Raw genomic sequence first — 23,108 nt, forward strand, 5'->3', positions numbered from 1 at the left:
AATCTCACTACTGCAGGAATGTCAAACTCAGGTACGTGTACTAGGGTGAAGCAAAGAGCGTTCTTCTTTTGCACAGTATGATAATGCAGTGAGTAATTCAGCGCTAAAGGGCATGAAAATGGGTTGCTGGCCAGACTGTGATCCCTGTCCATATACTGCAGAAGCCAGTACTACAGGAATCATATACATCTCAGTGACTCCCACTTAATGCAAAACTGTACCTTCATTGTTTTTCTGTAATTAAAGCCATCTTCGAGTATTTCCAGAAGATCTTCCCTGGGGTCCACTGTGTAGAAGAGATATTCCAGCATCTTCTTGTAATTTCTAGACCAATCAATACAGGCTCATTACTAAACTCTCATTACAGGGTAATAATGTGCAATAAAAAAATAACCATGGACATTTAGCATTACTTTGTAGTACTAGTATCAGGGGCGGCGCCAGGGGGGTGCTTGGGGGTGCTCGAGCACCCCCTAGAATTGTCCAAGCACTCCTAAAGCACCCCCTGGAGTGAACTGACTTCAGGCGTCTAAAAGACGCCAAGTCAGTTCACACAGCGGCAGCCCGGAGCAGCAGGCAGGGCTACGGTAAGATGGCCGCCCGAAGCCCTGTTCTGCAGACTCGAAAAGTCTGCAGTGCATGGCTTCGGGCGGCCATTTTCCCGTAGCCCTGCTCTCAGCATGCAGGCAGGAAGTCTCGTGACGTCGGGAAGGAAGAGGATCGTGGGCGCGCGGGCGCTGCGCGCCACAAGGAGGTCGGGACAGGAGGTCGGGAAAGAAGGTCTTCTGGCTGTAGGTGAGTAAATGGGTTTTTCTTTTCTTTTTCAGGTGGTGCTGATTGTGCATATTGGGGTCATTTCTGCTACGGATTGTGCATATTGGGGTCATTTCTGCTACGGATTGTGCATATTGGGGTCATTTCTGCTACGGATTGTGCATATTGGGGTCATTTCTGCTACGGATTGTGCATATTAGGGTCATATCTGCTACGAATTGTGCATATTGGGGTCATTTCTGCTACGGATTGTGCATATTGGGGTCATATCTGCTACGGATTGTGCATATTGGGGTCATATCTGCTACCGATTGTGCATATTGGGGTCATATCTGCTACCGATTGTGCATATTGGGGTCATATCTGCTACCGATTGTGCATATTGGGGTCATATCTGCTACCGATTGTGCATATTGGGGTCATATCTGCTACGGATTGTGCATATTGGGGTCATATCTGCTACGGATTGTGCATATTGGGGTCATATCTGCTACCGATTGTGCATATTGGGGTCATATCTGCTACCGATTGTGCATATTGGGGTCATATCTGCTACCGATTGTGCATATTGGGGTCATATCTGCTACGGATTGTGCATATTGGGGTCATATCTGCTACCGATTGTGCATATTGGGGTCATATCTGCTACCGATTGTGCATATTGGGGCCATATCTGCTACCGATTGTGCATATTGGGGCCATATCTGCTACCGATTGTGCATATTGGGGCCATATCTGCTACCGATTGTGCATATTGGGGCCATATCTGCTACCGATTGTGCATATTGGGGCCATATCTGCTACCGATTGTGCATATTGGGGCCATATCTGCTACCGATTGTGCATATTGGGGTCATATCTGCTACGATTGTGCATATTGGGGTCATATCTGCTACGATTGTGCATATTGGGGTCATATCTGCTACCGATTGTGCATATTGGGGTCATATCTGCTACCGATTGTGCATATTGGGGTCATATCTGCTACCGATTGTGCATATTGGGGTCATATCTGCTACCGATTGTGCATATTGGGGTCATATCTGCTACCGATTTTGCATATTGGGGCCATATCTGCTACCGATTGTGCATATTGGGGTTATTGAACATGTTTTTTGTTCAAATCTGCTCACATTACGTGTATTTTCTTGAGAAAACCTGCACAATTATGTGAATTTTCTGGGGAAAGGGTCACCAAAACTTGGGCCCTCTGTCTTTGCGTTGCACTTTTAAAGGGAACCCGAGGTGAGAATAATATTGAGGCTGCCATATTTAAATCCTTTTAAGTAATACCAGCTGCCTGGCTGCCGTGTTGGTCCTCTGCCTCTAATTCTTTCAACCATAGACCCTGAACAAGCATGCAGCAGGTCAGGGGTTTCTGACAATATTGTCAGAACTGACAAGATTAGCTGCATGCTTGTTTCTGGTGTAATTCAGTTCACTACTACAGCCAAATAGATCAGCAGGGCTGCCAGGCAACTAGAATTGTTTAAAAGGAAATAAATATGGCAGCCACCATATCACTCTCACCCTGGGTTCACGTTAAATTACAGTTAGCCCCGCCCTCATCCGGTCATGACTACACCCATTTTTTCGCCGCGGCGCGCGAACGGTCTGCATCTGCGCAGTACGCTCCTGGTGACGTCAGCGGGAGTAAGGACATGGCTGCACAGGCGCACTGGTTTTACGACTTTAAAGTCAGAAATTTCAGAAGTGAACCGGAGGCGGGGACCAGAGCAACGGTGAGTGGCTGCGCGGGCACAGGATGTCTGCGGGGGACCATTAGAAGCCCTGGGTCAGTTCAACTCTTTTTCCTTTTGCCCCCTACAGTAGTCCTTTAAGGACCAGAACAATTTTCACCTTCCAGCACTCCACCCTTTAATTTGCCAATAACGTAATTACTACTTACCACAGCAAAATGATCTATATCTTTTTAAATATGCAAATGTTTTATTTGAGTAACTTATTCATACCCCTGGCAAGCTTTGAAGTTAAAGTTACTTTTATTCAACCAACAAGTATTTTTTTTTTGACAGGAAATGACATAGGTGAGAGAATAAGACGATGTACAAGAGGCCTTTTTGTGGGGGGAAAAAAATAATTTCTCGGCTTTTATTTACATTTGAGCAAAAATGTCCAGTCCAAAATAATTCATACCCTTCTTAATAATCAACAGAAAATCCTTTATTGGCTACCTTTATTGGGGTATGAATAATTATGGGCAAAAAGTTATGTAGGTGTAATTTTACTATTTGGCCACAAGATGTCCTAAAGCTTTTTCTTCCTGTGCGTACTGTTAATACATGAACAGGAAATAATGTGTGTATGTGTTACTGTGTTTGTTTCAATGACAGCAGGCATCTCATTGATGCTGGCAATCATTACATGTGGACTTAGATCAATAATTGGAACTGCAATCTTCCGTCTTTAACTGATATCTTCCACCAAAAACCTTAAAGGAGTTATGTGTGTGTGTGTGTGTATGTGTGTGTGTGTGTGTGTATGTGTGTGTGTGTGTGTGTGTGTGTGTGTGTGTGTGTGTGTGTGTGTGTGTGTGTGTGTGTGTCTAGTGTGTGTGTGTGTGTGTGTGTGGGGTGTGTGTGTGTGTGTGTGTCTAGTGTGTGTGTGTGTGTGGTGTGTGTGGGGGGGTCTAGTGTGTGTGTGTGTGGTGTGTGTGTGTGTGGGGGGGTTGAGGATAAAAACGGACACTTACCAGGGGCTTCTATCGGCTCCCTGCAGCTGTAATGTCCCGCGCCGTCCTCCAACGAGCCTCCGTTTCCTGCCGCCGGTCCCTGTCTAATCTGCCGTCTAATTAGACTGCGGCTGCGCGGCCGTGAGCATGCTCGCTCCCGCATGTGTCATCGGGAGATTACTGTGCAGACATAGTACAAGAGAACTTTGTACTGCTCCAGCGCCGTAAGCTCCCAATGACGCACATCGGAACGAGCATTATTCGTCTTAGACGAATATCAGACCGGGACCGGCAGCGGGGAATGGAGCATCGTTGATGGACAGCATGGGACATTACAGCTGCAGGGGGCCGATAGAAGCCCCAGGTAAGTGTCCGTTTTTATTTTCAAACCCCTCCCACAGAACTCCTTTAGTTTCAAAATATTTTATTGGGCTCAAATGTGCCAAGTTTTCAAATGGTCCACAGAACCCCTTTATAGGAACCCTGAAGTGAGAGACATATGGAGGCTGCGATGTCTGTCCTGCTGATCTTCTGCCTCTAAAAATGTAAAGCCATAGACCTCACACAAGTATGCAGTTAAGATGTTTCTGGCAAAAATCTGACTAGATTAGCTGCATGCTTGTTTCATGTGCGTGATTCGATAAACGATATTTCACGATCTTCGTAGAGCAGACGTGCCCAAACCGACCCTCAACGACAGCAGCAAATCACCGATATCGGGAGTCGGTCATAAACCATCCTAATTTTTTTGAACAATGATCGTTTACTAAAGGGCGTGTGTACAGTTAATTAAACGAAGTATAACAATCGTGTTGTGTACAGCGCACAGTCGATAAGTGCACAGTCGACAGTCGATCGTTCATAAACGGTCATTTGCAGAGATATCGATCGTTTTAGTTAATTGCACCTCAGTCCTCACTTCCGCATTCTCAGTCAATTCTTTTTTTCTTGGATCTTTCATAAGTGTACGCAGGACGGTGATTTGAGAATGTTAACCTTTGCCGATCGATCGTCGGTCAGTGCTCATTATTACCAATTTTCATTTGATGTGTGTTTGTACCTTTAGTAGAGAGGGTAGCACATAGATTGGAGAGACCTGGGGGTCCTGGCAGGCGATGGCAGCTTAACAGATTTTCAATAGATTTCATGCTGAGATCTATAGAAAATCGGTGTACAGCGTATGGAAGGATTCTATCCCACTCAGATCAGATTTGTCCTGAGAGGAATCTATCTGATGGTCGAATCTGGGGGCTGTGATAAGAATGAGACATAGCAAATGCAGCCTTGCTTATTTAAGTGCTTTTCTTTGCAGCCACATACAAAATGGACACAGGTAAAATAAGAATGTTTGACGTACTCGTTGGTAACGCTGTCTTCAGCATCCAGGCAATCCTGCACTCTGTCCTCGAATTTGGACCGAAGGATTCTGTTATGCACTCTGACTATTCGCTTTATTTTCACCCCAGATATTCCAAGTGATTTAAAATTTGAGGCACAGAAACGAGATAGGATCAAGTCGTAGCAAGTTTGGAACCTGATAAAAACAAAACAAACAAACGTTGCGCTAGAAATGAAGGAGCTGGAAAAGCAATAAACTCAACAGATAAAAGGTAATATCATAGCTTGTCACCATACACTGCCATTCCTGGTTAAAGCGGACCAGAACGCTTGCACAACACAATGAAAAGTCTTTATTCCAGATATAATTGCTGTAGAAATCCACTGTTCTCTGTTGTTTACTCAGATCAAAGTGTCTAATTTGTAATTATCTGCAGCTGTGAATAGACTGCAGGAGCACAGCAGCTCTCCCCATCCAGTAAACATTGAGGCTTAACTCCTTCAGAGCTCCCTGCAAAGTGAAACCAAGTTCTACATAAATTGTAATGGATAATTTTGTGGTCCATAAAGGTTATCATGATGTGGCTAATATTTAAGGAACCAGAGACGAAGCACCCTCATGTATTTTACCATATATATATATCAGTGGGAACATTATTATTATTATTATTTTAGTATTTATATAGCGCCGACATATTATGCAGCGCTGTACAGTGTATACCGTATATATATATATATATATATATATATATCTTGTCACTAACTGTCCCTCAAAGGAGCTCACAATCTAATCCCTACCATTGCCATATGTCTATATTATGTAGTGTAAGTACTGTAGTCTAGGGCCAATTTTAGAGGGAGCCAATTAACTTATCTGTATGTTTTTGGAATGTGGGAGGAAACTGAAGTGCCCGGAGGAAACCCACGCAGACATGGAGATAACATACAAACTCTTTGCAGATAGTGACCTGGCTGGGATTCGAACCAGGGACCCAGCGCTGCAAGGCGAGAGAGCTAACCACTACGCCACCGTGATGCCCACATTAGAGAAAAAACACTTACCATGCTCTCTGCTTCATCCTCACTGCTAAAAGTGTCTGTTATCAGCTGTGATAAGAATCCCTGACTGAGCATTCAGTCTGGCTTAGCTGGGAATGATTATTGTTGAGTCATTATAGCAGAGCCACAAGGGGGCGGGCTTGGGCTTGAAAAGACACCAGAGAAGACAGACTCAGCTATAATCTTTCAGTAGCAAAGCCAGACTGAATGCTCAGTCGGGGATTCTTATCAGGTGATAAAAGTCAGATTAAACAGAGAACAATGAAACAAAGAGCAGATTAGGTGTTTACTGTCATGTTCCCACTGATTTATAAGGTAAAATACAAGAGGGTGCTTCGTCTCTGGTTCTCTTTAAGAGCAGAGAGAAAGTTCTGAGTTTAGTTCCACTTTAAACACAGTATACAATCCCATTTCAGCACAGAAATGACAGAAATGGCTTGTGTAAACAGAACCCCTGCCCATTGTGACCTTGCTCCCTCTTGTGCAATGGCTGATACTTTGTCTTTATGAAATCGGCAGTTTTGAACGGGAGGGAAGTAAGGGTGCCTAGACTCCCATTACCCAGAATTCCATAGTATATTGGGCAGTGTATGCATACCCAGAACACCAGTTTATTTGGGCAACAGCTATAAGTCCAGTAGTTACAATATTGGTAAAATGTAGTTAGCAATATTTAAAGCGGACCCAAACCCAAAATTCTTTTAATTCAAAATATTTAGTTGCACCATTCTGACACATACAAAGATAAATAAACACTCCTTCAAGCCTATGAACATTTCAGTGCATGCTTTTCACCCTTCTCTTTTTCATAACTAGGGTTATACAGGTGGCAGCCATTAGCAATTCTTCCTTTGCTGGACACCATCTACTCCACCAGACTGCCGGATTCTGTCCCGGCAATATGAAAGGAAGGGAGGGGTTCCTCCAATACATGTGAAATATTTTATATTTGTCATCATGCAGCTGAAAAAAGGCTGCTATTTATTATTATAATTTAGAAAATAGATTTTATTTCTGAAATCTTGTATTTTTAATTTGGGTCCACTTTAAAGGAAACCAGAGCTGAAAATAGAAGAAGATCCGATACTTACACGCTGCTTCCTCCTGCAGCATAAACACGTGTGAGTCCCTCGCCGTCCTTCTGCGGTCTGCCGTTCAGCTGCAGTTAGCCCCAGTAACTGGCTCAGGTGCGTCAGTCTGGGGCTACTGCGCTAATCCTGACTGAGCCTATTACTGGGGCTGATTGGGGGAGAATGGCGAGAGACTCGCACGTATTTATGCTGCAGGAAGAAGCAGCGGGTAAGTATCGGTTCTTCTTATATTTACAGCTCTGGTACACTTTAAAGAGGAACTCCAGTGAAAATAATGTAAAAAGTGCTTAATTTTTACAATAATTATGTATAAATGATTTAGTCAGTGTTTGCCCATTGTAAAATCTTTTCTCTCCCTGATTTACATTCTGACATTTATCACATTGTGACATTTTTACTGCTGGCAGGTGATGTCACTAGAAGGCGATGCTACTTGCATTTTTGGCAGTTGGAAACAGCTGTTATTTCCCACAATGCAACAAGGCTCCCACAGTGTGATGTCAGGACCTCAGAGCTGTGAGGCGCTGACATCACACTGTGGGAGGGGTTTCACTACAAAATCAGCCATACAGAACCCTCTGATGATCTGTTTGAGAAAAGGAATAGATTTCTCATGGGAAAGGGGGTATCAGCTACTGATTGGGATGATGATCTCAATTCTTGGTTACGGTTTCTCTTTAAGTATTGGCTTAGGGATGGTACTTTTGTGGTTGTCGGTGCTTCTCCTGCAACGATCAGCTATCCCTAACCAATCCCCTTCTCCTTCTGAATTCCAAACCCTCCTCACTAAAACAAAACTTTGATGAGGCCCACTAATGTTTATACCCTTTCACTTGCCAGTCTGGGGAGCCCATCTTGCAATGGTCATACAACAAGTGTGGCCATCATGATTTTCACTTCCATAACAAGTGTAGCCACAATAACACCTGATCTAAAGGATGGTCCCATTTACCAGAGGTAGTAAAGTAGTAGTTGGAGCCCCCTTACAGCTCTGGGCCCCCCTACACTCGCAGGGACTGCTCCCCTGGAGTTACGTCCTTGCAAATAATTTATACTATGGGTATAGAAAGGCATCCTGAGTTGCGGTTTACTTAAAGGGATACTGTAGGGGGTCGGAGGAAAATGAGTTGAAGTTACCCGGGGCTTCTAATGGTCCCCCGCAGACATCCTGTGCCCGCGCAGCCGCTCACCGATGCTCCGGCCCCGCCTCCGGTTCACTTCTGGAATTTCTGACTTTAAAGTCTGAAAACCACTGCGCCTGCGTTACCGTGTCCTCGCTCCCGCTGATGTCACCAGGAGCGTACTGCGCAGGCCCAGTATGGTCTGTGCCTGCGCAGTACGCTCCTGGTGACATCAGGGGAAGTGAGGACACTGCAACGCAGGCGCAGTGGTTTTCTGACTTTAAAGTCAGAAATTCCAGAAGTGAACCGGAGGCGGGGCCGGAGCAATGGTGAGTGGCTGCGCAGGCACAGGATGTCTGCGGGGGACCATTAGAAGCCCCAGGTAAGTTCAACTCATTTTCCCCCGACCCCCTACAGTATCCCTTTAAACTTCCTCAGTCTGTGACATTACAGGTCCTCTTTGACTCAATCTGATCTGCATGCATGCAGTGCACCAATCACCCACACAGTGCATCATTCTATCACAGTAACAGAAATAAGTGCTTTAAAGTCATTTTCTATGTAACTTAACATAAAAGCTGTCATGAAGTGGGCTTACCAGGAGTCTGACGGAGATCCTTCTTCAAAGCGAACGTTCCCTACGGTCTCCAGCTCTGTCTGCAGGAACCGGACCAAGAGATCAAAGCCTTCCGTCCTTCTTGTAACTTCTTTCTCATGGTAAAAGTCTATCCTAATGCGTTCAGAGGATGGAAGACAGGTGTGAGAAGATTAACTTTAATTCAACTTCCAAAAGCACACAGATCAGTAGAATGATAGGACAGGGTACAGGACATAGCCAGAAGCACTGTACAGCACAGGCACTGATAAGGGCCCGGGCACACTGCTGCTGAGCTGATTTCAGTAATGCAATTCAGTAGTGGCTGGATAGTGTACTGGTTAAGGGCTCTGCCTTTGACGAGGGAGACCAGGGTTTGAATCCTAGTTATGGTCCATACATGTTCAGTAAAGAGTCCTTGGGCAAGACTCCCTAACACTACAGTGTGGCCTATTGAGTGCACACTTAGTGACTGCAGCTCTTGAGTTCTTTCAGTCCAACAGGTGAAAAGTACAAATCTTAGGATTATTAATGTGAATCAGTGAGTGATACGCAGAGACATCAGACAGCACTGTATGATAGATACTTTGGCACTGTGTAAAAGTGCCTTCTGCAATGTATTGTTGCATTTCTGTGTGCAATGCGGTGCTGTCCCGTTCAGTGTTACTACCGGTAAATGGGGACAGAATTATATTGCAGAGTAACCCAGGTGCCATGTGTGTCTGTAAAATGCATTGCAGAGCAGTGCCCAAGCCCTAACAATGAGTTTTCAGGATTAAGCAATCGGCACAAGGCATTTCTAAGAGAGGGTGGGATCCCTGGCTTGTCATAGTGGGCTTAGAGGACTACTATCCTGAAAAATTGTAAAATACATGTAAACACATACGAATAAGAAGTAAGTTTCTTCCACATTAAAATGAGCCATGAATTACTTTCCTCCCATCTTGCTGTCACTTACAGTAGGTAGTAGAAATCTGACATTACCGACAGATTTTGGTCTAGTCCATCTCTTCATGGGGGATTCTCAGAATGTCCTTTATTTTTTTTATAAAGACATCCCTTGAAAAGGATTTATATGAGGATGCTGGCCAGCTCCCTGCTCACTGTACACTTTTTTTTAGCAGTTGGATGGAGCAACTGTCATTCACTAAGTGCGTTTGAAAATAAAGAAAACCCTGAAAATCCCCCATGAGGAGATCGCTAGTCCGAAACTGTTGGTTCGGTCAGATTTCTACTACCTACTGAAAGTGACAGCAACATAGGAGAAAAGTAATTTATGGCTCATTTTACTCTGGAAGAAATGTACTTCTTGACTTGTATGTGTTTACATGTAACTTCAATTTTACAATTTTGACGATAGTGGTCCTTTAAATATTTCAAATTCCCAACTGTAGGTGAGCAAATGAGAGGCAGGGCCGGCGCTACCATTAAGGCAAAGGAGGCAGCTGCCCCAGGGCCCCAGAGCTTGTAGGGGCCCCCAGTGGCTACAAGAGGAAAAAAAAAATTTCAAATCGGCCTTATAGTTTTTGAGAAAATCGATTTTAAAGTTTCAAAGGAAAAAAAAAACATTTAAAAACCTGCCGACTTTAATGGTTAATAGCAAATCCACCTTACATGCTAGAAACCCTAAATTTGCAGGATAGGTTAAGGAGATCATTGGGAATAAGAGGAAAAAACTATTTTTCAAAAAGACCTTATAGTTTTTGAGAAAATCGATTTTAAAGTTTAGAAAGAAAAAAGTATAGTTTTAAATGTGGTAAAAGTCACTTTTAGCAGCAAACCTAACGGTAGTGTAATTTTACATGCATCAAACCAAAGCGCAATAAATTTCCTGACAGGGTTTCCAGGGGGTCCATACGCAGACGCAGCGCTTTGGCCAGGGATCGCTATACAGCCGCAATATGGCTGTATGAAGATCCCTGGCATTTTTTCCTATTTTCCCAATTTTTTTTATGTTTAGAGTGGAAATTTTTTTTTTTTTTTTAAATTATGTGGGGTCCCCCCTCCTGAAACTTTTTAACCCCTTGTCCCCCATGCAGGCTGGGATAGCCAGAATGTGGAGCTCTGGCCGATTGGGACTTCACACCCTGACTATACCAGCTGCAAAAAAAGGTCCCCTAATGCCGATTTTTGTTCCGGGGTATCTGTTGGGGGGGCCCCCCAGGTTTATTTTGCCCTGGGGCCCCATTGTTGCTTAAACCGGCCCTGATGAGAGGGATACATACCATTTTAGGGTGCAATTCAGACTTAAAGCGAGAGCAACCATGTTAGAGATTTAAGGTACATAAACGTTTGACTCCCCCAAAAATGTCTGGTCAATCAATTTTGAGCAAATATTGATTGAAAGTATTATTGCACTCTGGGACAAAAGTACATCATAAGTGTATGTATTTTAAAGATAACCCAAGCTGGAACATTTTGGTTAAAGAGACACTGAAGCAAAAAAAAATGATGATATTATGATTTGTATGTGTAGTACAGCTAAGAAATAAAACATTAAGCTCAGATACATCAGTCTAATTGTTTCCAGTACAGGAAGAGTTAAGAAACTCCAGTTGTTATCTCTATGCAAAAAAGCCATTAATCTCTACGACTTTCAAAGTCGTGGAGAGGGCTGCTTTCTGACTTTTATTATCTTAACTGTTCCTGGACTATTTACTTTTTCTCTGCCAGAGGAGAGGTCATTACATCACAGACTGCTCTGAAAGAATCATTTTGAATGCTGAGTGTTGTGTAATCTGCACATATTATAGAATGATGCAATGTTAGAAAAAACACTATATACCTGAAAATAAAAATATGAGAATATTTTATTTGCTGCTAATCTTCTAGTAATTATTCATAGTACACAACCAATTCACTATATCATTTTTTTTTTTTCGCTTCAGTGTCTCTTTAAAACAACCTATCAGCTAGTTTCATTTGCCAGCCCTCCCCCTCATTCCTGCTTCAGATTACGCCAGGGTTTCATTTTTGGGAAAAAAAATAGCCGTGACCCCAGGGTCACAAGGCTGCAGCTTTGGGCCTGTGCTTCTCATCATGGAGCACAGAGCTCAAAGAGGCGGGGAATGGGAGAGGCAGAGCTGTGCCATTGAGAGCTGAGGAAAGGGTGCACCTAATGCCAGACAGAGCGGTTTGCAGGAGTGCCTCCTCTGCAAGGGATGCCCCTTCCCTTGTTTACCAACAATCTAGCTGCCGGTAGATTTGAGGAGCTCACAGCAGGGGGGCAGAGAATGGCGTAGAGAGAACACAGAGGCATGGGAAAATGCCTCTGTGACCCACATGCTCCCTCCCCCCTGCCAAGATTTTTTGGTTATAGTGGTCCTTTAAAGAGACACTGAGTAACTTGTGATATAGTGATTTGTATGTGTAGTACAGCTAAGAAATAAAACATTAGGAGCAGAGACATGAGTCTAATATTGTTTCCAGTACAGGAAGAAATGAGAAACTCCAGTCGTTATCTATGCAAAAGAGCCATTGAGCTCCATGACTTTCAAAGTCACAGAGAGCTCTATCTTCTGAAGCTTAGTATCTCAACTGTCAGTCACAGTATTTTCTTTTTCTCTCCAGGGGACAGGTCAATAGTTCACTAGCCTTCACTGTAAAATCATTTAGAATGCTGAGCAGTGTGTAAACTGCAAATATTAGAGAATGATGCAATGTTTAAAAAATAAAAAAACACTATATAACTGAAAATATGAGAATATTTTATTTACTACCAATGTTCTAGTAATTATCCGTACTACACAACCAATTCATTATATCATACTTTTTTTCGCTTCAGTGTCTCTTTAAAGTCTACTCCAGAGTCACTTAGCAACATTGAGGCTCCCTGCACACTGCAAATCCGTTTTCTGATTCCGTTTCCGATTCTGATTTTCAATTCCGATTTTCCCTGAATACATTCAACAGAAAATCGGATAAAAAAATGCAGCATGCAGTAAAGATTAAAAATCGGAATCTGAATCGGATGTAAAAACCGATTAAAAAGCGGAATCGGAAATGCATGCAGTGTGCAAGAGGACTAAAGGGAACCTAAACTGAGAAGGATATGGGGTTTTTCTTTTAAAATAATACCAGTTGCTTGACTCTCCTGCTGATCCTGTGTCTCTCATACTTTTAGCCCCAGCCTCTGAACAAGCATGCAGATCAGGTGCTCTAAAGAGAACCTGAGGTGGCTTCCTAAGAATGAAATCCACACACAGAGGCTGGGTCTGCCTATACTGCCCAGCCTCTGTTGCTATCTCAATCCCCCCTAAGATCCCCCTGCGTTCTGCTATGCCCCATAAATCACAGCCGCGCTGTCGACACGCAGCGGGCTGTGTTTACCTCTGTAGTGTCACTCTCGCCTCTCCCCCCGCCTCCTGCATAGCTCCGGTCCCCGCCCGCGTCCCTTCCCTCCAATCAGCGGGGAGGAAAGGGACGCGGGCGGGGACCGGAGCTATGCAGGAGGCGGGGGGAGTACGCAGAGTGACACTACAGAGGTAAACACAGCCCGCTGCGACACGCTGCGTGTCGACAGCGCGGCTGTGATTTATGGGGCATAGCAGAGCGCCGGGGGAACTTAGGAGGGATTGAGATATCAACAGAGGCCGAGCAGTATAGGCAGACCCAGCCTCTGTATGCGGATTTCATTCTTAGGAAGCCACCTCGGGTTCTCTTTAAAAGGAAACATCCATATCCCTCTCAGTTTTGGTTCCCTTTAAAGTTCCTCAGTTCTAGCTGAGACCAGTGAACTGAAGTCTTTAACCCAAGCCAAGCAACCAATCTACCTAAAGACAAGGTGCACATTCATACATTCTATATGTAAAACAGTGTCAAATCCAATTATTATTTACAGTAAATTACATCTTGATGCTGATTAGTTAAAGAGACACTGAAGCGAAAAAAAAATATGATATAATGAATTGGTTGTGTACTATGAATAATTACTAGAAGATTAGTAGCAAAGAAAATATTCTCATATTTTTATTTTCAGGTATATAGTGTTTTTTCTAACATTGCATCACTCTATAATATGTGCAGATTACACAACACTCACCATTTAAAATGAGTCTTTCAGAGCAGTCTGTGAAGTAAAGGTGCCCATACACTCGTCAGATTGGCAGCAGACAGATAAGAAATGCATCTGATGATCTATCTGATGCGTTTTTAGAACATTTTTTACCAGGATAGAATTCCAACAGATTTCAGTTTGAAATCTGTTGAAATTCGATCTGATGGCATTTTTTTGCCATCAGATTTCCATTAAGGCCAATGCAAACTGATAAGCAATCTCATCAGATCGACCTAAATTTTCCACCCTGCTAGTTCGATGGAAATCCATCGAAATCGATCGAAATCGGCCGTCGATCGGTCGATCGGCCAACCGATTTGCGATCGATCGATCGATCGATCGACCGCGATCGATCGATCGTCCAGAAAATCGGCTGAGTGTATGGGCTGCTTAATGAACTCTCCTCTAGCAGAGGAAAAGTAAACAGTTCAATTACAGTTCAGATAATAAAAGTCAGATAACAGCCCTCTCCACGACTAAGTTAGTCGGAGAGCTTAATAGCTTTTTTGCATAGAGATAACAACTGGAGTTTCTCAACTCTTCCTGTACTGGAAACAATTAGACTGATGTATCTGATCTTAATGTTTTTTTTCTTAGCTGTACTACACATACAAATGATAATATCATCATTTTTTTTTTCGCTTCAGTGTCTCTTTAAGTAAACATACTCCTCCATCTTGGATGCCCAGAACTTTATCCTCTCTCTCAAGGCACGGATCTTGCTGAATGTCTTCTGCTCCAGATTGGAGTCAGTTCTGTTGCTCTCATTTTTCCCCCATGAATCTGATTCTTCCAAATCTCCTGTAAAGTTAGAGTATTCAAGAAATCTTGAACTATTTTTCTGGTTTTCTGATAGTTGCCGATCCAACAGGTCCCTCTCCAGCTATATAAAATAAAGAATATTTGTGTGAATAAATATGGGGATTACAATGCCAAACCTAACATTTCAGTAACTACTCTTAGTTACATAAAAGAACATTTGAAGGCATTCCCAGCAGATTACCTGTGTGTAAAAACCTTTAATTTTACTTTAGAGAGTAGTACAGACCTGCTTATCCCTGGCTCATCAACAAATGTAATTATTGCCCCCAAGAATCTCTCTACCTGGGTCTCCCATCTGCCCCCCTCCTTTTCTGCTGAAGTGACTCAGCTTTTGCCAAGGTAATGTGTCTATCCAGCAGCGGGAGGGAGGAGGTAGCAGAATGAAGACACAGGCAGAGAGTGTCTCCTGGCTAGTAATAAGTACATTTGCTGATGACCAGTGATAAGCAATCCTGTACTGCTCTGTGCAGTGACAATAAATGTTTTAACACTCAGGGAATGATTGGGAATGCTTTCAATTTTTTTTTTTTTAAAGCAACTAATAGTAGTTACTGCAATTTTAGTTTTGGGAGTATAATCCCACTTTGCCGTGATATTCTACTTTTATTAAAAATATAACTATGACATTTATCAGGATAACACAAGTAATTTTGTTATTGAGGCCGGTTTTACATTTATTTATTTTGCGTTGCGGTGTGATGTTCCTGCAAAATCACACCGCTAAAACACCAATCATATCACCCTGCAGCACAGTGTGACCACAGGGTCATATACACAGGCACCCCACTCCACTAAGTGACATACTCCCGACTGGACAGGAAGTACATCACTGGAATTCCCGTCAGTCTGCGCATGTGCACCACAACACACCGTGCATCGCCTGCAGTAGCACGCTGTAGCCCTTGAGTTGGATCGGAAGCTTCCAGTGCACCGCAATACGTTAAAGAGAAACCGTAACCAAGAGTTGAACTTCATCCCAATCAGTAGCTGATACCCCCTTTCCCAGGAGAAATCTTTACCTTTTTTCAAACGGATCATCAGGAGGCTCTGTATGGCTGATATTGTGGTGAAACCCCTCCCACATTGTGATGGCACCTGACAGTTTCCTGTATGTGAACCTCATTGCATTGTGGGAAATAGCTGTTTACAGATGTTTTCAACTGCCAAAAAAGCAAGCAGCATCTCCTTCCACTGACATCACCTGCCAGTAGTAAAAATGTCACCATGTGATAAATGTCAGAATGTAAATCAGGGAGAGGAAAGATTTTTACAACGGGCAAACACTGACTAAATCATTTATACATAATTATTGTAAAAATGAAGCACTTTTTTAATTACAATATATAAAATAGGGTAACACCATGCAGATTTAACCTGCAAGTGTGAAAGAGGCCTAAAAGTGGGGACATGCCAACTGGACAGGCGAATACGCCCCACTGCTGCAAGCACTCTGCAGTAAAATGGGGGGTGCACTATTAATATGGGGGGGGGGGAGGCCTACCTCTGCAGCTTAGGGTGGGGGTGGAATACTATCAGCGGTACGTAGCAAAGATATGTAATGGATTTAGTGCTGATTTCTATTAAAAATCTTTTTCCAGTGTGTGGCGAGAATAGATCCCTCTCTGATCAGGTACCGACCAGAGAGGGATCAATCCTTTGGGCTAAAAAACAAAGTTTTATGATTTAAAATACCTAAACTTCTCAAACCACATTCTATATTTATTTTCTGAAACAACATAGTGAACACAAATGTGGGAAAGAGGCGCCCTGGTATAGATAAAACTATTAAAAACAGATAAAACTAAGAAAATGAGGTGGCTTACCTCAGTAACGAGATCTTTGTGTAAACAAAGACATTTTATTAGCACAGGCAACGCGTTTCACGGGTCTGAGCCCGCTTCATCAGGCCAATAACAGTGCCTGTACGTGTAATGAATAATCTGACTGATTGCCTAACCAAAACCAGTAATCACACCAGTGTGATGTTTACAAACAAGGGCAATAGTATGGTGTTTGGTGTCGCAAACCTTGATGCATATTGCAGACCTGAGGCTGCTTCTTCGAGGCTTTAGATGTATTTGCCCGGCATACAATATGATCCATGGTTGATAAGACATCAGCGGTAATAAAGTCATGTGCTTCACAGGTTTATAGCGTGGAACCGGCACAGCACGATTATAGATAGGAGAACACAATGGAGAAGGACCCCAAAATGACTGATGAAGTATGGTAATTTGCACAAGACTTGTGTCCAGTGATCATATACTGTATAGAGGCTGGACATCCCCAAAAAGTAAGTAAATTACTGCTGAAGCAATCGTCCTATGGATCTAGCATCTGACGATCACATACAACTTAAAGCGGATCTGAACTCAGAACTTCCTCTCTGCTCTAAAAGAGAAGTAACAGCCTAATAACCTTTGAAGAAAAACATTTCTTTGTTACAGTTTACAGAACTCCTGCAATAAATATGCAGTGTGTCTACCTCCTGCTTTCATGGAAGCAGACAAAGGGTTAACAGCCCGTGTTTACATGTTAGCTGTGTCTGCTGAGGATTGCCGAATTTCTGTGCTGCCACAGCTGAGAGATCAAATTACACTTGTGATTACTTACAGGCTCTTCTCTCTAAAAACAGGGTGCATTTCTCTGTTTTCCATGTTTCCTGTGCAAGAGTTCAGGTCCACTTTAAACTTTAGTTTTGGGCATTGGGAACAAAGCATTTTTTCTAAAGGGGCCCATACATCTAACGATTTTCCCGCCGATATACAGCAGATTCGATCACTGTGATCGAATCTGCTGTGAAATCGTTGCGCAAACGCTGACAGAACGATCGATTTCCGCCCGAAATCAATCGTTCCCGTCGATCCGTCCGTGTGGAAGATTTCGCTCGATCGCTGGCGGGTCGGGAGTGCGTCGATAGCAGCGTTCGAATGTCCGACGACCGACGCTAGCGGCAATACATTACCTGCTCCGCCGGCGCGAGTCCCCACTGTCACCGCTGCTCCTTCTCCGCGCTGGGCTCCGGGTTCCGGCTGGCTTCACTTCCTGTCCCGACAGTGCCCTCTACTGTTTAAACTTCCCCGGACAGGAAGTGAAGCCAGCTGGAACCTGGAGCCCAGCGCGGAGAAGGAGCAGCGGTGACACGTGCCGGCGGAGCAGGTAATGTATGCGGGGGACAGGGGCAGCGGCAGTTCCACAGATGGTGAATCGATTTCACGCTGAAATCGATTCACAATCTGTTTGCAGTAAAGGCAGCCATACGATCCCTCTCTGATCAGATTCAATCATAGAGGAATCTATCTGTTGGTCGATCTGATGGCCAATCGACCAGTGTATGGCCACATTAAGAAAGGGCTAACTCACCACTGGGAGTAACTCACTATTGTGAACGGCTCCTCTATATAAAATAGGAGCTCTTCAGTGATGATTGTAATCAGCCAATTACGATAACACAAAATTTCGTGTAAATGTTGTAAATTCAATTGATTTCGTATAGTGATTCGTAATTTCCCCTAAAATTTCATGTAATTTTTGTGCAATTTCGTGCCAACTTTGGAAGTGAATAGCAAAGCCCCCATACATGGTAGTGACACCAAAATTGCAGCATATGTTAAGGAGAATAGTGGGTACAGGTCAAAAAAAGAATTTTCCAAAAGGACTTTGCAGAGAAAATTGATTTTAAAAATACAAAGAAAAAATGTTTTTTAAACAATAACATGACAGTCTAAAAAACATTTTCTTTGCATATTTAAAATCAATTTTCTCAAAAACGACAGTCTTTTTGAAAAACCACTTGTACCCAATATTCTCCTTAACAACATATGTAGCAATAGCATGTATGGGGGCTTTGCTATTAAAGGATACCCGAGGTGACATGTGACATGATGAGATAGACATGTGTATGGACAGTGCCAAGCACACACATAACTATGCTGTGTTCCTTTTTTTCTTTCTCTGCCTGAAAGAGATAAATATCAGGTATGTAAGTGGCTGACTCAGTCCTGACTCAGGAAGAAGACAGGAAGTGACTACAGTGTGACCCTCACTGATAAGAAATTTCCCTTTTTATCTCTTTCCTACTCTCTCATTTTCTGCTAGGAAAGTGTTTTATAGTTGGAATTTCTTATCAGTGAGGGTCACACTGTAGTCACTTCCTGTCTTCTTCCTGAGTCAGGACTGAGTCAGCCACTTACATACCTGATATTTAACTCTTTCAGACAGAGAAAGAGAAAAAGGAACACAGCATAGTTATTTGTCACAGGTCAGTTCGGGTATCCTTTAACCGCTAATGTCGGCAAAAAATTTAGCAAAATTACGCAAAATTATAAAATATAACAATTACATATAAAATTAATTAAGATTTTCACTGAAATTTCGCATTGCGATTACGATATATAAATGCAAATTTCAATGTGAAAAACCACAGGAGCTGATCACTGTATGTTTTGCAATGAGCAGAGACTGGACAAAAAAATGCCCGCTCACAGCTCAAGTGGGAACCAAGCCTAAAGCTGGCCATACACTGGCTCGATTTGCCGCCGATTCGACAGCAGATTCGATCACTGGGATCGAATCTGCTGCCAGTCGTTTGCGCTAAACGCACCCGCCGATCCGATTTCCTCCCAAAATCGGATCCGTCCGTCGATCGCGCCGTGCGGGTTACTTCCGTCGATCGCCCGTGGGTAGGGAGCGCGTCGCTAGCGGCGGCCGATCCGATACAGTTATACATTACCTGACACTGGCTTCCGGGCATCTTCTCCGCGTCTTCTCAGCGCTTCTCTCTTGCTTCCATCCCGGCGTACATTAACTTCCTGTGTCACTCCAGTGACCAGGTAGTTCAAATAGAGGGCGCTCTATTTGAACTTCCTGGTCACGGAGTGACACAGTGTACGCTGGGATGCGGTGCGGGGTGCAGCGCGGAGAAGAGGACCCGGAGCCAGCTTCAGGTAATGTATGCAGGGGGGAGGGGGAAACAGGCGGCAGCGGCGGCTCCACAAATTGTGATCGGTTTCAGGCTGAAATCGATTCACAATCTGTTTGCAGTAAAGGCAGCCATACGATCCCTCTCTGATCAGATTCGATCAGATAGGGATCTGTCAGCTGGTCGATCTAATGGCAAATCGACCAGTGTATGGCTACCTTAATAACAGTCCTCATTTCACTTTGCTTAGAAGCTTATCAGTTGCATGCCTCTGTGCTCCACAGCTTTCCCGCTAGTCCTTTAACCAGTAGATAAGTATTGCAGTAGATAAGCCTGAGCAAACATAAGGTGCATCTGCGGTATTATGCTGGGAATACACGTCTCGATTCTGAGCCATTTAGATGGCGGGATAGATAATTTCCGACACGTCCGATCTCCCGTCCGATCGTTTCGCTGCTCAATTCTGCATTGAGGACAATGGAGAAAGCTAAGAAAAACGAGCGGAAGATAAAAAAATCGCTTGCAGAATCGAGCAGGGAATTGATTGAACGGGAGAATTGAGCCGTGTATGCCCAGCATTACCTGAGGGCCCTGACACACGAGAGAGCGATTTGAGGGCCATTTTTGTTTATTTTTAAAAAAGTGCTTCCATTGACTTGTATTAAAATCATGGTAGAAATGTGGTAACATTGCCACAATCGCAATTCTATAAGAATCACTACACGTTAACATCATTCATTTGTTATTAACCACCTCAGGTCTTATGCGATACCACTCGCAGCAGTTGATCAAACAACATACTGGGAAAGACATATATCGGGTGCAAATATATATAGTGACACAACTTTGACATGTTTCACCCCGAAGGGCTTTGTCAGAAAGTAAGAACAGTGTGTAGTGTAACAGAAATACAGCAATTACAATATCCCCCCCCCCCCCCCCCCCCCAGAATTCCCAGAAGCACAGGACCTGAGGTGGTTGATAACACTGCCCATCGGACTTATCTACTCACCCAATTGAATTACGCTCTCCTTGTCCCACCTGTGTGCTGGATAGCTACACGATTCCCTGAGACGTACACACGGGGAGGTGGGGGATCAGCAAAGACCCTAGCACACCGTTGTGGTTCACACTAGAACCTCCCGCATAACCCGGTTGGGGAGGTTTTTTATTTTAATATACAGGATTTTTTTTAAAAATTAGCATATTGTGATAAAGTTCATTATTTTCTGTAATGTACTGATAAACATTAGACTTTCATATATTTTAGATTCATTACACACATTTGAAGTAGTTCAAGCCTTTTATTGTTTTAATATTGACTAGCCGTCCCGCGTCGTAGCATACGCCGCATCTTCTATCTATCTAATAGAGTACGTGCCTCAACCTTGAAGCAAGAAGAATAAAGGTGGGTACACACATCAGATAAAAGTCTTTGGAAAAATTAAAGATCACAGACCAATTTTACCCCCTTCCATGTAGTATCAGAGCCACACCTACACAGTCTATTCTATGGAGCTGCACTCCCCATCAGATAGAAATATTTGCAAGATGATGCACAGAAAGATGATGCACACAAAGATGCTGTACACATGCAACAGATCAGTATCTGCAAAAGATCCGTTCCTGCAAAAGATCAGTACCTACAAAATACATTCATAGTCTATATTTCCATGCGGATTATTGTGGACATTTTTCCACATAAGGGCATAAGCATCCGCATACAATGAATTTTCGATGCTGGTCGAAAACGCAAATATTTCTGAAGATTTTCGTGAAAATTCGCCAAAAAACGAAAACAGGATTTTCAATGCGAAAATGACGTAGGCGAAAATTCGCAAGCAAAACTGCTACATGCTAAATTAGCACTATCCAGGAGTGCCACAGGGAGGATTCCCAATGCCCCCTTTTTATACAACCGGAGGGACCGCGGGAACCACGGGGGACCCCCCGGAGGGGGAGGCTAGGTGCCGCAGGCGACCCCCCCCCCCCAAGCATGGCCAGCGCCAGGGAGAGCCGTCTGCACCCACCTCCCAATATTAAAAACAGGCACTTACCTTAACGTCCATTGCGTTCTGCTACATGCGCATTCATTTCCTCATGGAAAGCATTTTTTGCAGTTTGTATCCTTTGGAGGCAGGTGGTGGATGGCTTGCTCCGGTGGTGTGAGCCCTGGAGTGAGTTGTCTGCACCTGTCCTCCCCCCCCTCTGGAGTGCTGTATGTGAGCCAGCCCTGAGCTCTAAAGCTCGGGGTGACCCATGCTTCACTCCTTTCTCATGTGGTGCCCCCAAGTTAATGCGCATGTAGCAGAACGCAATGGACGTTAAGGTAAGTGCCTGTTTTTAATATTGGGAGGTGGGTGTGGACGGCTCTCCCCGACGCTGGCCACGCTTGGGGGGGGGTCGCCTGCGCCTCCCCCTCCGGGGTGTCGCTGTGGTTCCCAGGCAGTGAGAGAGCCTGGGACCCTGTGGTCCCCCCGGTTGTATAAAAGGGGGCATTGGGAATCCTCCCCGTGGCGCTCCTGGATAGTGCTAATGTAGCATGTAGCAGTGTTGCTTGCGAATTTTCGCCTCAAAAATCCCGTTTTCATTTTTTGGCGAATTTTCACGAAAATCTTCAGAAATATTTGCGTTTTCGACCAGCATCGAAAATTCATTGTATGCGAATGCTTATGCCCTTATGCGGAAAAATGTCCACAATAATCCGCATGGAAATTCAATGCGGACGTTTATACGGAAAAATGCCCGCAATAATGCGCAAGAAACTTCTCTGAATGCGGGCGCTAATGCCCTTATGTGGAAAATGTCCGCAATCATACGCAAGTAATGCGAAAATGACTGGCCTTAGGCGAAAATTAACGTGAAAAAATTAGATGGAAAATTTGCCTGTCAAAAGAAATTAGGCGAAAATTCGGTAAAAATTTATCGAAACAAATTTGCATTTTCGCTCATCACTGGCATGTAGCAGGGCGACCGCTTTGCAGTATTGGTTTTTTGACCCTGCATAGTTTGGCATGCAAAAGCAAATGCATATTTGCATGAGCATTGCCTCATGAATAGCCAATTAGGCCAGATTTGCAAAGCCAGACTTGCTAGGGTAGGCCTCTTTTCCACGGACAGTTGATAGGCAGTAAAATGCCTCTCAAACTCTTACAACTGCTCACTACTGCCTGGTAACAGCTTTCTGCTGCCTGGTAACAGCTTACTGCTGCCTGGTAACAGCTTACTGCTGCCTGGTAACAGCTTACTGCTGCCTGGTAACTGCTCGTTGCTGCCTGGTATCTGCTCACTGCTGCCTGGTAACTGCTTGCTGCTGCCTGGTAACTGCTTGCTGCTGCCTGGTAACTGCTTGCTGCTGCCTGGTAACTGCTTACTGCTACCTGGTAACTGCTTACTGCTGCCTGGTAACTGCTTACTGCTGCCTGGTAACTGCTTGCTGAGCACACAGCTCAACAGTCCGTGGAAAAGAAGCCTAAAACTTGGTGTTTGAGCACGCATACATTTTCTCATGCAAAGTACTTCTTCTTCTTGCTCGAAGGTTGAGGCACTTACTCTATTATATATATATATATATAGATGATTTTGGCATACAGCTCATGAAAACCGCAAATTCCTATCTCAAAAAATTAGCATATCATG

The 23,108-nt window shown here is 43.8% G+C and overlaps 1 protein-coding gene across 1 annotated transcript in view; it reads right to left on the reverse strand.

Moving 5' to 3' along the window:
- LRRC9 (leucine rich repeat containing 9) overlaps positions 1 to 23,108 on the reverse strand; it is a 150,775-nt gene that overhangs the window by 88,115 nt on the left and 39,552 nt on the right. The window contains exons 9-12 of the mRNA XM_068254432.1: positions 14,395 to 14,609; positions 8,674 to 8,805; positions 4,824 to 5,000; positions 222 to 324 (exon numbers count right to left, since the gene is read on the reverse strand). Of these exons, the coding sequence (XP_068110533.1) occupies positions 222 to 324; positions 4,824 to 5,000; positions 8,674 to 8,805; positions 14,395 to 14,609 (627 nt within the window). The remainder of the gene's footprint in view (positions 1 to 221; positions 325 to 4,823; positions 5,001 to 8,673; positions 8,806 to 14,394; positions 14,610 to 23,108) is intronic.

Source organism: Hyperolius riggenbachi, chromosome 9 (assembly GCF_040937935.1).
Source record: "Hyperolius riggenbachi isolate aHypRig1 chromosome 9, aHypRig1.pri, whole genome shotgun sequence".
Taxonomy (NCBI): Eukaryota; Metazoa; Chordata; class Amphibia; order Anura; family Hyperoliidae; genus Hyperolius; species Hyperolius riggenbachi.